The sequence below is a fragment of the Stomoxys calcitrans genome, chromosome 2, assembly GCF_963082655.1.
Source record: "Stomoxys calcitrans chromosome 2, idStoCalc2.1, whole genome shotgun sequence".
Taxonomy (NCBI): domain Eukaryota; kingdom Metazoa; phylum Arthropoda; class Insecta; order Diptera; family Muscidae; genus Stomoxys; species Stomoxys calcitrans.
Genome location: NC_081553.1, coordinates 74,191,013 through 74,206,816, shown reverse-complemented (window position 1 = coordinate 74,206,816; position 15,804 = coordinate 74,191,013). Strand labels below are relative to the sequence as shown.

Below are 15,804 nucleotides of genomic sequence, written 5' to 3'. Positions count from 1 at the left end.
TGCAGCGTCATAGTCGGACCTCAGCGCTACAGTGGCCTCCGTATAATAATTTGATATAGCTCATATATATTTAAAAGTCATTGAAAGAATGTGGCAAATGCTATCCATGGTGGAGGGTATAAAAGATTCGGTCCGACTGAACTTTGGACGTTTTTACTTCATATGTCCCCTAAACGCATGCAAAAGATATTTTGCACCAAACAAAATTTGTATCCTCCACAGCAAATTTTCTAAAAAATTCCGAGTTTAAAATTCCCATTGCCCGATATGGGTATTTTAGGATTTTTTTTTAAATAAATTTCGGGCAGAATTAATTTTTTGGTTTTTTTTTAATGATGTTTTTAGCTGCAAAATTCGAAAAAAATTATTACGATGTCTCCATTCGTTTTTTAATTAACATTTTTTCAATAAACTTTGCAGCCCGAACAATTTTTCGAAATGTCAAAGTGACCATATTTAGGGCTCCGCCTATAAATGCCCAAATCAGATAGGGCCTTGTAGTTTTGCACACAATATTGATAAGCTTTAACAGCTTTAGCAATTTTAAATTTCAACGAGTCATCCCAATCGGTTAGCAAATGGCATATATTAACTATTGGGTTGCCCAAAAAGTAATTGCGGATTTTTTAAAAGAAAGTAAATGCATTTTTAATAAAGCTTAGAATGAACTTTAATCAAATATACTTTTTTTAAACTTTTTTTCTAAAGCGAGCTAAAAGTAACAGCTGATAACTGACAGAAGAAAGAATGCAATTACAGAGTCACAAGCTGTTAAAAAATTTGTCAACGCAGACTATATCCGCAATTACTTTTTGGGCAACCCAATAGTTTTTTTTTTTTCGATTTTATCACATTGTGTCGTGTGAACGAGAGCCGTATGGCGACCATAGCATAGTTCATGGTATCAAAATACAACGGGTCCGTCATGTTGTGGGAGCGAATGAAGAAAATTCAACGAATAAGTCTTTTAAAAGCGACGACTATAGAATACGCATAAGGGGAAATCCAAAATTCCAATGAAGAGACCAAGTGGAAAAAGACATATCGAAACCGGGTGTCACAGATTGTAGAAGGAGCTTTACTGCTTGGAAATCTATTTTTCGTTCGGCTAGAGTAAAAATTGTTCTGTAATGCCTAACTATGACTTAAAATGTGCATTCCATCTCAAATTCAAATTTCATCCAAATTCCTATATTTGCGATTACTTTTCCTTAATTTATACAGCATTGCAGTAAAAGTTTTAGCTTAAATACGAGTATCAACTAAAGATGAAAACAACCCAAAAATATAATCCACCTGCAGACAAGCTTGCTGTCATGCAGCTCACCCACTCCTCGAAATAGAAATTGGAAACCCCTGAAATGCGTCAAGATTATTACCCTCTATCTATTCTACGCTAATGATTCGAATTACATTTTAATTTCACTGCAGAGTGTTATCATCATTCGACTTCCCTTCAAATAATCCCCGTTGTGATATCATGCTATCCTTGTGCTAAGCAGGAGAGATGTTATCTCTGGCACTTGCTGACTGACTGGCTTCGAGCTTGGAGTTTTTTCTCCTTTTGTGTATTTTTTGGTTAATTGTCACCAATAATGTTTGCTTTGCCTGGCGGCAATTAAAAATGAGCACTCCCTAGCGTTGACTTACGAATGTTGGAATCCATTCTAATGACTTTATATCAAAAGCAATTAAATTTGATTTAAATTAAATCTTCATTTTGTTTCTCCTGCAGAGAGAGAGCGAACAAACAGTGACGGAGGGTGAAGAATGAAAAACGACGCCAACCATAACATCATTTTTATGAATGCAGTTTATGCCAACATTACCTCTTGAATACCTTTTTTAATTTGCCTTTCAGCGGACGAAAGCTAATGATTTTCTTTTTTCTTTGTTTTTTTTCCCATCATTTAAGGTTTATGCAACGTTTATAAGTGGCATATTAAATTTTAATACTGCGGCAGTTAGTTTACATTTGGTTCCTTTGTCTTTTTTTTCATAGCCCGTTTTATTTTTGCGTTTGTCTTAACAACTTTCTGATTCTCTACTCTGTTTAATATCCTTGCACCTTTATTGGCTCAAAGTTCCCCTTGTACCGACCTAAGTGCGCTCGGGCATCCACCAACAGAAAGAGAGACGACCACTGCCACTACCACTACCACTACCATCACCATTGCCATGCTTTTGTGTGAAGTCAAGTTCTTTATTTGCTCATCTTATTTCAACATTTTATTTGTTTTTAAATTAATGGAAATTAGCAAAAGTAAAAACAACAACGCAAACTGTAGTATAGGAACTGTGGCAGAAGGCAAATAACACAAAATGAAGAAGAATAGAATAGACAGGAGAGTGAAAAAATTTGAAGGAAAAGAAAAATGAAAGCAATAAAAAAAAACTCTGGCAACCTCCCCCAAACGAAATTTAACACCACTAGCGCTATTCACAAGAGCCATGAAAGGGGGGAATGATAAGTAGATAGAGAGAGAGAGAGAAGAAAGAGAGAAGTAAAAGCTCAACAATGGCGTGGTAGTTGCACTGAGTAGGGTAAGCTCCTATTAAATGGAAGAAATGAAATTTTTATCAGTAGAATCGGATTCTCTTCTTGAAACACAGATTTTTATAACATTGGCCCTGAGGAGAAATAACAAATAAGCTAAAAAGGGAAGACTTCTTTAGGCTACAAAACATTTTGTAAAACGCTTCTTCTTCTAGGAACCGAACAAGGATGATCGAGAGACCGGTTTATATGGGCGCTATATCAGGTTATAGATTGATTTGGACCGTACTTGGCACAGTTGTTGAAAGTCATAACAAAGCACTACATGCTCCATTTCAGCCAAACCACACAAAAAAGCGGCTTCTAAAGGGCTCAAGAAGTCAAAGCGGGATATCGGTTTATATGAGAGCTATACCAGGTTATAGACTGATTTGGACCGTACTTGGCACAGTTGTTAGAATAACATAACAGAACACTATATTCAGAAATTTAGCCAAATCGGACAAAAATTGTGGCTTCCAGGAGCTCAAGAACTCAATTCGGGAGATCTGTTTATATGGGGGCTTCCAGGAGCTCAAGAACTCAATTCGGGAGATCTGTTTATATGGGAGCTGGGAAGTTATAGACCGATTTTGACCGTACTTGGCACAGTTGTTGGAAGTCTTAACAGCCAAATCGGACAAAAATTGTGGCATCCAAGGGCTCAAGACGTCAAATCGGGAGATCGGTTTATATGGGAGCTATATCAGATTATAGACCGATTTGAACCGTACTCGGACAAAAATTGCGGCATCCAGAGGCTCAAGAAGTCAAATCGGGTGATCGGTTTATGTGGGAGCTATATCTAAATCTGAACCGATATGACTTATTTGCTATCGCCAACGACCATCATTAATATAAAGAATCTATGCAAAATTTCAAGCGGCTAGCTTTAAACGTTCGACCTCTATCGTGATTTCGACAGACGGACGCCATTTCTAGATCGACTCTGATCGTCGAGACGACCAAGAATATATAAACAGAATGACTAGATCGTGTTTTGTTTCACTGTCAAACACCTTCAATTTGGTATATAATTTAACCATGAACTGTCTTACAAACGAACAACGCTTGCAAATTAGTGAATTTTATTATCAAAATGCATGCTCTGTTAAGAAAGTGACATGTGGTTTCAACAAGACGATGCCACATGCCACACAGCATGTGTAACAATGGACTTATTGAGAGGCGAGTTCGGTAAACATTTTATTTCACATTCGTGACCGGTTTATTGGCCATCTAGATCGTGCGATTTATCGCCTTTAGACTATTTTTTGTGGAGCTATGTTCAAGCTCATGCCTATACAGATAAGCCCGCTTCAAGTGACGCATTGGAAGTCAACATTTCAACAATGTTAGAAAGCGTAGGCCAAAATTGAACTAAGGGGATGGACTATTTGAGGCGCAGTCACGGTCAACATTTGCAGGAAATAATCTTCAAACATTAAATTATATGGACCGTACCATAGATTCAAATAAAGATTTCATGCATTTTTCTGAATTTTAAGTTTATTTTTTTATTACCCTTTACTTTATGGGGTCTTAGACGAATATTTCGAAGTGTTAAAAACGGAATGAGGATATATGTATACCTCCACCATCCTATGGTGTATGGTGGAGGGTATAAAAAAGGAATAGAATCAGGCCTTTAGTGACCTATGGACTATTAAAACCAGTAAGGAAAGGCAAAAGTCGGGCGGGGCCGACTTTATAAATAGTCGGCCCCGCCGAAATAAAGAAATAGAATCAGGTCTTTAGGGACTTCTGGACACTTTGGGAAAATTTGCTATTAAAACCAGTAAGGAAAGGCAAAAGTCGGTCGGGGCCGACTGTATAATACCCTACACCATCGAGAATACACACTATTTTCAATACATGGAACCTATGCTGAAATCTATGCAGACTTTAATTTTGCATAGCTATTGAAAAATTGAATAGAACCTTGTAAGATTTTTTTACGATAGGACCCTACACCGGTTAAAGACCATATCGCATGAAAGATATATGTGGGAGCTATATCTAAATCTGGACCGACTTTGATGAAATTTTGCATACGTATTGGGACGTTAAATAAAATGTCTCGTGCTAAATTTTGTACAGATCGGATAAAAATTGTGGCTACTACAGCATTAAAAAGCCATATCAGATGAAATATATATATGGGAGCTATATCTCAATTTGATCCGATTTTAATGAAATTTTGTCCACGTATTGGGACGTTAAATAGAATGTCTCGTGCTAGTTTTTGTAAAGATGGGATCAAAATTGTGGCTATTACAGCCTTAAAAGACAATATCAGATGAAAGATATATATGGAGGCTATATATAAACTTGAACCGATTTTGTCTACTCATATCTACTCAAACTTTTGTATAGATCGGACAAAAACTGTGGCTTCTACAACCGTAAAGACCATATCGGCTGAAAGATATATATATGAGCTATAACAGAATATGGACCGATTTTTATGAAATTGTTCATATGAGGACGTTAAATAAAACACATCGTGTTAAATTTTGTAAAGATTGGATCAATTCAATTGTGGCTTTTACAGCCTTAAAAGACCATATTTGGTAAAAGATGTATTTGGGAGCTTATTTAAATCTGGTCCGATTTTGGCGAAATATTTCACACGTATGAGGACGTCAAATAAAACATGTCATGCTAAAATTTTTAAAGATCGGACCAAAATTGTGGCATTTACATGCCTAAAAGGCCATATCGGGTGAAAGATATATATAGGAACTATATCTAAATCTAAATCTGAATCTATTTTGGTCTTCCTTGGGTCAAAGAAGTGGCTTGTGTAAAGTTTTGTGACAATCGGGCTAAAAATGCGACCTTTACCTTCATCACAAGAATACATGGACAGACAGACGGACATAGATTAATCGAATCAGGAAGTGATTCTAAGCCGATCGGTATACTTGTCGATGGCTCTAGCTCTTCTCCTTCTTGGCGTTGCAAACAAATGCACAAAGTTATAATACCCTGTACCACAGAGGTGGTGTAGGGTAAAAAATGTAAATTTTATCCACTAAGGAAAAGGGGGAAAACTTCTCACATAGCAATGACTGCAGTCCGATTCTAGTTTAATCTCAATGATAAGGGGTCTCCTTTTTAAAGCTGAGTTCGTACGGCGTCCCACAGTGCGACACCTCTTTGGAGAGAAGCTTTAAGATGGCATAATACCTCACAAATGTTGCCATCATTAGGAGGGGAAAACCAACGATGAAAATTATTTCTGATGGTCTCGCCAGGATTCGAACCCAGACGTTCAGCGTCATAGGCGGACAAGTTAACCTCTGCGGTGGCCTCCGGTGGTGAGTCTAAACACCTTAACCTGTTTTGGGCTATAAAAGACCTTCTAATCTTCGTCTGTCGGGAAGTGGTCTTGTTTCTAAACAGCTTACTTTGTCCAAAGTAGCATCTGTTTGCCAGTATTATTCTTCGCTTTATCTCAAAACTGGTGTCATTCATTTTGGTTACGGCGGTGTAGAGTTAGATAAAGTTACTGACTGTCTCAAAGTTGTTGTTCCCAACTTTCTCCATTTTCTTTATCTGCTCGGTTGTGCAAGGCTTTTTGGGAGTTCAAACCAACCATTTCGTCTTATCTCCATTTACTGCCACACCCATTTTCACTGACTCTCTTTGGATTCTTTGAAAGGCTGCAGTGACCGATACATGACATCAATGTCGTCGGTATATGCGAGTAGCATGTGTTGTGAGTAGAGTGCCATATCTATTCACATCTGCATCTCGTATAATCTTCTCCAAAAGGATATTAAAGAGATCACACGATAAGCTGCGTCCTTATCTGAAACCTCGTTTGGTATTGAATGGTTCGGAGTGATTCTTTCCTATTTTTACTGGGGAACATGTATCAGCAAGTGTCATCCTGCAGAGTCTTATTAATTTTGCAGGGATACCAAACTCAGACATGGCTTAAAATATCTTTGAACGTATAGGGCTATCAAAAGCGGCTTTGTAGTCAACAAAGAGATGACAGGTGTTAATTTGTCCTTCTCGGGTCTTTTCCACGATTTGGTGCATTGTGAATATTTGGTCGAGGGTGAATGTAGCAGGTCTTGATAGGGCACAATTATCTCATCGACTTTAAGTTGTAATCTTTCACACAGTACGCTCGAGAGTATCTGGTATGCGATGGGGAGGAGACTTATTCCTTTGTAGTTGGCACATTCCGTCTTGTCCCCTTTCTTGTGTACGGGACATAGTATTCCGAGGTATGCGTTCTTCTAGACAGATTGTGCAGATATGCTGATGCATTCGCCTTATCAGCGTGACGCCAGCGAGTAACCCTTCGGCTCTTGCTGCCTTGTTGTTCTTTAGATGGGTCACTGTTACTTGGGTCACTGCTACTTGGAAGTTAAAGATGTAGAGGCATAAAAATAGTCAGACGGCCGAATGTGGTCGCCTTAATATATGTATATATAGAGATGGAAGTGGATATATCGATGTGTTTAAGCGAAATGACAAAGAAAATACTCGTACTCTTTCCCTAAAAGTATAAATTTTGTCATTTCTTCAAAACTATCGAAGCGCTATCCCAAAATTCGACAAATATATGGGTTGCCCAAAAAGTAATTGCGGATTTTTTAAAAGAAAGTAAATGCATTTTTAATAAAACTTAGAATGAACTTTAATCAAATATACTTTTTTTACACTTTTTTCCAAAGCAAGCTAAAAGTAACAGCTGATAACTGACAGAAGAAAGAATGCAACGAATGAAAAAATTTGTCAACGCCGACTATATGAAAAATCCGCAATTACTTTTTGGGCAACCCAATAATTAAATTACCGTATAACGCTCCTTATATAAAATTAATAACTACGCCAGTTTATAATCACACAAATTTTATAGAAGAATTAAAGCTACCAAGTATATGTGTATGCGTTCATTGTGTTTTTTTTTGTTTAATAAAAAACTTACCATAGAACAATAGTTGGCATCAGTTTCCCACTGAGCCTTCCTGCGTTTATGATATGAACGGCGCCATGGATGACGCCAAACCTGCAATGAAAGAAAAACCATAGAACGAAAGGAGAATGAGAAATGGGTTCAGCTAGAAATGCAAAACAAAAAGAAAAAAAGTCCAAGAAATAGAGGCAGAAGAAGACGAACTAAACTAAAAGCAATTAAATACAACGTTTTTTGTTGTGTTCTTGATAAAGGCAGCAATGGTGGGTGTGAGGTTTATGCTGATGCTTGTGTTAGGTGGGTGTGTATCCGTGGCATATCCGTTTCCTGCATGATGTCTATGTTTATGTGTACGTCGGAAGGTTGGTGTGCATTATGGGTGTCTGTGTGTGTGTGTGTGTGTGTGTGTCTTATGTATATTTAAAAATTATAAGCTCAACGCTTTTGTTGTTAAATAAACTTTCATACCAATGGCTTTTAAATTATAGAATTTGTTGGAAACCTTGTATTTTTAATCGCTTTGGTGAAATTAATTTAACACTTAAATGCTTAAATTAAAAATATTCACTTTCGCATAGGATGGTAGAGAATGAAACTGTTTATATACATAGACATCGGAATTAAATGCATTGAGGTCAGCATATTCATAGAAATTATGGCCATAGGCAATAAACTTGCCATAAAAAAGCTATAAATAAATAATCAACTTTTTAATTCTAGTCTGTGGCAAAGGGTTAAGTGCAAGTGACATTTTAACCAGCGATGTTGTTGTGTACGATTCCCAAAATAGATTTAAATTTGATTTTGGGTTCAGCTAGAAATTAGTTTGTTTTTGGACATAGCTTGCGGCTTAAATTGAGATTTTGGAAAATTCGGAAAAAGTTTTATTTGAAACTTTTGTGTTCAAATTTCCATACCTCTTAGGTTTCACAAACTTCCAAACCAGGTATATAAGGGATTGCAAAGACGAGGGTAAAACGAATTAAAGTGATTTTACGTAAAACATAACCATCAGATAACAATAAGTGAGTTTTTGGGAATTTTCGAAGAATAATAAAGTGAACAATTTATTAATCGAGTTAAAATGGTATAATTATGGTATCCTCTCAAACACTCCAAGAACTGCCTCGTCTGCTTTCACAAGTACCCATACCTCAGAACGGTATAACAACACGGATAGTATCTGTGTCTTGTATAGTGTGATCTTCATCTGTCGAGAGTTGGCCTTGTTTCTAAACTGCTTACTCAATTCAAAGTAGTATCTGTTTGCCAGTATAATTCTTGGCTGTATTTCAAAACAGGTGTCATTTGTTTCGGTTACGGCGGTGCCTAGGTAGATAAAGTTGCTGACTATGTCAAAGTTGTGGTTCCCAACATTCTCCATTTTCTTTATCTGATCGGGTTGAAACCATCCATTTCGTCCGATCTTCATTTACTGCCCAACCCATTTTCACTGACTCTCTTTCGATTCTTTCAAAGGGTGCAGTTACTACTTCCGGTGACCGACCTATGATATCGATATCGTCGGCATAGGCGAGTAGCATGAGCTCTCTTGTAATTAGTGTGCCATATCTATTCACATCTGCATCTCGTATAATCTTCTCCAGCAGGATATTAAAGAGATCACACCATAGGCTGTCTCCTTGTCTGAAAGCTCGTTTGGTATTAAATGGTTCGGAGAGATTCTTTCCTATTCTTACTGAGGAACGCATATCAGCAAGTGTCATCCTGCAGTGTCTTATTAATTTTGCAGGAATACCAAACTCAGACATGGCTTGAAATACCTTTGAACGTAAAGGAGTATCGAAGGCGGAACGAAGGTGTTGGTGTTGATTTGTCCTTCTCGGGTGTTTTCCAGGATTTTGACGCAGGGTGAATATTTGGTCCAGGGTGGAATATTTGGTCCAGGTCTAAAGCCGCATTGATAGGGCCCAATTATCTCATTGACTTTAGGTTTTAATCTTTCACACAGTAGGCTCGAGAGTATCTTGTATCTGATGGGGAGGAGACTTATTCCCCTGTAGGTGGCACATTCCGTCTTGTATCCTTTCTTCTGAACGGCATATAGTATGCTCAGATTCCCATCTTCGATTACGAAAACATGTTCTTAAAGGGGGTTTATTCAGCACTATACTTGGCTCAAATATGGGGAGCTCATATAGGACAACGGCCCTAATGTCATCTAAAGGGAAACCACACAGGGCCATACTATTGTACTTCTAATCCCAGGACCTCTAAGTTGTGAGTTATTCCTACAAAGCCTATTCTACAAGGAATCCAACAAATCAAAATTGTCGGGAGGACCAACGTGGAGTAACAGCAGTGTTGTCAGATTAGGGAAAATTTCCCAAACCGGAGATTTTTTTTCTTGCTTGGGGACAATTTTATCTCATTTTCTGATTTTGATAAATTGGATTGCAAAAAAGAAAAATTGGGAACTTTTCTAGGGGAAATTCCATTAGCTTCATCATAAATTTTTTGGGTATATCAATTTTACTTATGTTTAGTGCTGGACAATACTCTTGCATTAGGTGTGATTTAATAAAAACCATATTCAATACACTGTTGTTAATGTCGAACCATATCTCCCGAAATGAGAAATTGTACATGAATATGATAGACATAAGCTTTCGTTCATCAGAATGCATTGGTTTTCTGGTACTAAAGATGGAATTCTTTTTGGAATTTTGGGTATTTCACTCAAAAAAATCCAGCACCGTAAATAACAGCTATAGTGTAAAAAATTTTTACTTTAAAGTCAACTTTGCCGGGGCCACAGTAGTTCAGATGTTATCATGTCCGCCTTTGAATCTGAACGCCTGGTTTAAAATCCATCAGAGAGAGCATCAAAATATCCTCTCCTAGTGTAGATGACACTTTTAAGGTAGCTTACCCTTGGGAATCAGCCATGCAAACTTTTCTACTTACGAACTCGCCAATCAAAACGGAGGGCCCTTGTATTGGACAACACTTATTGATAAGACAAAAGTATTTTTCCCGATTTTCGAGCAAATTTCTGTGTTGGGGAGCTAAAAGGAATGGGCCTGGAAGTCTGTGTCTTTCTCTATAGAAAATACCAAATACACTGAAAACAAGTAAAAGCATGCTAAATTCACACGGTTCGAATCTTATATACCCTCCAAAATGGATAGAATTTGTCATATTCTTTGCAGTATATGTACTGGCAGATGTAATTATAAGACTTCACTCTGTCGCACTGCGGCACGCCGTTCGGACTAAAAAAAGGATGCTCCTTATCATTGAGCTTAAACTTGAACTGGACAGCATTGACATGTCAGACGTGTGTTTTTATTCCTTAGTGGAATCTTCATGGGCAAATTTGCATCTGCAGGACTTAAATGCCTTGTGTCCAGATTTACTACTGTCACAATTCAGAGATATACAAATTCGCATATAACAAATCAGTCAAAATCATTTGTGTCCATGCCCCGACAGGGCACAATGACGAACAGACCAAGGATACATTATATGAGCGCCTAAAGAGATCATATGAACACTGTCCCATACAAAGCATTGAAATCTAGTAAGCAGACGGGCGGAATAGTAATTCTTCATGAAGGAACGAGAAGACATTGCAACATCTTGATATTCACAAGGCCAAAAGTGAGAATTGATCAAGTTGTGATAAATGGAAAGCATTCATCAAGCGTGTCGGACGTTAAATCCTTTAGAGGTGTCAATATTGAAGCGGATCATTATCATGTTGCAGAAATGATTCGCAAACGTCTAGGCGTATTGAGAAAAGTACCATCTGACAATACACGGAAAACAAGACGTCGAAAAGCTACAAAAGGAATAGATGACAACGGCATACTCAACTCGACTTACCGATGATACGAGGGTTGCCTTATATATTTCGGGATTATAGAACAAAAACAAATATTAATAATGTCGCAATGGCAAACCATTGCCCACTCTATGGAAAATGCCGTGAAATCCTTATTCGGTATCACAATCTAAGAAACCCATGGTATGACAAAACCAGTAAGGAAAGGCAAAAGTCGGGCGGTGCCGTCAAGCAAGAGAAAATCCTTCCTGACATATTTCGAGAGAATCGATTAACAAATGACCATTTGATTGCAATATTATTGCATATCGGACGTGAAAATATATATGAGAGATATGTCTAAATCTGAACCGATTTCGAACAAACTATATAGATATTGGGGAAATCGTCGAGGAAGGCATTGTACAAAGTTTTGGAAAGCTTGGTCAATAAATGAGCTTGCAATGACTCTAGGAGTGAAAATCGGGCGATATATATATATGAGAGCTAAATCTAAATCTGAACCGATTTCTATAATATTCGCCAGTAATGTCGAGAGTCATAAGAAAATCCATCCTGCCAAATTTCGAGAGAATCGGTTAACAAATGATTATTTAATTGCTTTATTACTGCAAATCGGACTAATATATATATGGGAGCTATATCTAACCCTGAACCAATTTTGAACAAACTTTCTAGATATTGTGGAAGTTGTCAAGGAAGACATTGTACAAAGCTTTGGGAAGATTGGTCAATGAATGCGCTTGCAATGGCTTGCAATAGGTGTGAAAATCGGACGATATATATATATGAGAGCTAAATCTAAATCTGAACCGATTTCTATAATATTCGCCAGTAATGTCGAGAGTCATAAGAAAATCCATCCTGCCAAATTTCGAGAGAATCGGTTAACAAATGATTATTTAATTGCTTTATTACTGCAAATCGGACTAATATATATGTGAGAGCTATCTCTAAATCTGAACCGATTTCGAACAAACTTTATAAATATTGTAGAAGTCGTCGAGGAAGGCATTGTACAAAGTTTTGGGAAGATTGGTCAATAAATGAGCTTGCAATGGCTCTAGGAGTGAAAATCGGGCGATATATATATATATATATATATATATATATATATATATATATATATATATATATATATATATATATATATATGGGAGCAATATCTAAATCTGAACCGATTTCTGTGAAATTCACCAGTAATGTCGAGGGTCATAAGAAAATCCATCCTGCCAAATTTCGAGAGAATCGGTTAACAAATGATCATTTTATTGCATTATTACTGCAAATCGGACGAACATATATATGGGAGCTATATCCAAATCTGAACCGATTTTTTCCAATTTCAATACGCATTGTCTCTAGGCCGAAAAACATGTCTATGCTAAATTTGAAGACGATTGGAAGAAAATTGCAATCTGTACTTTGTTCACATATTAACAAGGACAGACAGACGGACGGACAGACAGACAGACAGACGGACAGACAGACAGACACACAGACGGACGGACGGACAGACAGACAGACGGATATAGCTAAGTCCAATCAGAAAGTGATTCTGAGTCGATCAGTTTAGTTATCAATGGGTCTATCTCTCTTCCTTTTGGGGGTTACAAACTATTGGGTTGCCCAAAAAGTAATTGCGGATTTTTTAAAAGAAAGTTAATGCATTTTTAATAAAACTTAGAATGAACTTTAATCAAATATACTTTTTTTACACTTTTTTTCTAAAGCAAGCTAAAAGTAACAGCTGATAACTGACAGAAGAAAGAATGCAATTACAGAGTCACAAGCTGTGAAATTTGTCAACGCCGACTATATGAAAAATCCGCAATTACTTTTTGGGCAACCTAATAATTCACTAAATTGTAATACCCTGTACCACAGTATTGGTCTAGGGTATAAAAGCGGAATAACCACAGCGAAATTTTTTATGATGCATTTGACCAGGCGTTTCGCGTTAAAGAAGGGCCTGCAAATATATGCCTCACTGTGACCCCTAGGTTCAAAATGCTCTTTAAGCTGTTTTCACCCAGTTTAAAATGACCATAGCACAAAATTTTCTTACTAAAAATTTTGCCAGGTGGTGTATCCGTGTCATACTTATGACAAATAATTTCATTTTACCTTTGGTAACATAATTTTGGCAAACAGTATCTAGGAAAACGCATTCTATGATATGCGCCACAAAGTAGCAATAAAAAGATTTGCTACAAAATTAATTTAAAACGCAAAGGAAGGCAAAAAACGTTGCACTAAAATTCCATAGAAAAAAAATTATTGTATAAATAAATGGCAGATTATTCGCAACTTCTCCATTTCCATGACAATGACGACTAATAATATCCGCGAAGAAAATACCCACCATTGTCCTTCAAGCATATCCTTCTTCTCCTCTTTTCTACTCTCAGTCTATTCCTTGCAATAAAATGCAAATATTTTCTTAGCCTAAAATCCGGAATATTCCGGCTAACAATAGAACAACAGCCATGGCAGCTACTTGCAGGTCGTTCGCTGCAGATATGAATGTTTAAAAAAATAATTTCACAGTGAATGGGGAGATCCTACAAAAAAAAAACCGAAATATTATTACTTTATGCGCAGCGTAACGTAATTTTTTCCTTTCATTGGTTGCAGCACAAAAACGAGTTGCAATCAACACAAAAAAAATCAACCTTTACCTCCTCCATTCTTGCCTTTTCCTTAAAGAATCTGAGAACAAAACTCTTTTTCTTTTACGGTGTACTTTTCTTCTGCACGCTAAGCTAAGCTTCGCTGGCAGCCAGCACCACCTGCCTTTCATCTGCTGTTAACTTGGCTTTTGTGTAGCAAAAATGTTATTTGTGGTCTTGCAGCAGCAGCAGCAGCTGTAGCAGTAACAAGAAGCCAACATAAGAAATGACAACAACAACAACAAAATGGATTACCATTGCATGCTGTTGGATCTGCTGGGGCATTATTGGCGGTGTGCGTAGCTGCTGGTGAGGATGTTGCATGTCGAGAAAAATAGTTGGAATAGCATAACCACAGGTTTTGTTGCAAAATAGAATGAAAAGCTGCTTCCGAAGTTTTGCTGCTTCGCCAAATGAGAAAGAAAAGTCCTTGAATGTATCTGCCCAAGAGATGCCAGATTTGAAGATTTGTTGAGAAGTTTTGAAGAGTTTTATAACCAAAGCGAAATTTGTATTTTTTTGTAATTTTTAAAGCAGCAGACGCTTTTTTAAATACTTTCTGATTCCAATTTAAAAGATGGAGGGGTATGAACTTTTTTCTATATGCAAGTGAATGCATTAAATTTTTAAGACATTCTATTTTGAAGTAATCTGGCAACCTTTATATGCTCAACTACATGAAAAAGTGCTTGGGAGCGCTGCTGTTTTGTGTAATGACCGGGAGAATTACAATGTGCCCTCCGGCCAGGAATGCAGTTCCTTTTTAACAGATTCTATACACTGGGCAAATATTAAATTGCTTAAAAAATTAAGTGAAAAAAGTCCCACCTCCCCCCGTCCTCCCACCATCTTCTATGGCAGGAATATTTGTACACAACAACAACAGCGGTAAGAAAATAAGAAAAGCAATAAGATTTGCAACATAACAACCGGAAAGAAAGCTGAATGAATTACTGCAGTGTTGGCAAACCCTTTGTGTCCGAAAAGTGCCTTTTCTTTATGTGCGCAAATTGAGGACAAAAGGAAACATTTTTAGAGAATTTGATAGAAGGTGGGCACTACAAAATAAGCAAAATTGTTGGTGAATGAATTAAATTGAAAGTAAATTTTCAAGACCTAAATTAAAAATTATTTAAAAAAAAACGAAAAAATATCAAAACGGTTTATTAAGGATAATTTCGTTTAAGGAAGCTATAACGAAACGTGGACCAATTTGGTCTATTTACGATATCAACCGAATCCTAATCCTAAGAAGTATCTGTGCGAAGAAAATAGCTTCACTTTTTCGAAAGTTACTATGCTTGAGGTCACCGTAGCGCAGAGGTTAGTATGTCCGCTTATGACGCTGAACGCCTGGGTTCGAATCCTGGCGAGACCATCAGAAAAAAATTTTCAACGGTGGTTTTCCCCTCCTAATGCTGGCAACATTTGTGAGGTACTGTGCCATGTAAAGGTTCTCTCCAAAGAGGTGCCGCACTGCGGCACGCCGTTCGGACTCGGCTATAAAAAGGAGGCCCCTTATTATTGAGCTTGAATCGGACTGCACTCAAAACTTGAATCGGACTGCACTATGTGAGAAGTTTGCCCCTGTTCCTTAGTAGAATGTTCATGGGCAAAATTTGCAATTTTACTATGCTTCCGACAGGTGGACGGACAGACATGGTTATATCGACCTAAAATGTCATGGCGATCATGATTGTATAGACATTGAATATGGATCTGCGACCCCATAACGTATATATATAAACTGGATCGTCCCAAAATTCTGAGTCGATCTAGCCGTGTCCGTCTGTCGAATCACGACAGAGGTAGAAGGCGTAAAGGTAGCCGCTTTTAGTTTCGCGCAGAT

At 37.4% G+C, this 15,804-nt stretch overlaps 1 protein-coding gene across 1 annotated transcript in view; it reads right to left on the bottom strand.

Annotated features, from left to right (window-relative positions):
• LOC106081324 (extracellular serine/threonine protein CG31145) overlaps positions 1 to 15,804 on the bottom strand; it is a 295,459-nt gene that overhangs the window by 35,526 nt on the left and 244,129 nt on the right. Inside the window, exon 8 of the mRNA XM_059361506.1 lies at positions 7,488 to 7,568. Coding sequence (XP_059217489.1) covers positions 7,488 to 7,568 — 81 coding nt within the window. The remainder of the gene's footprint in view (positions 1 to 7,487; positions 7,569 to 15,804) is intronic.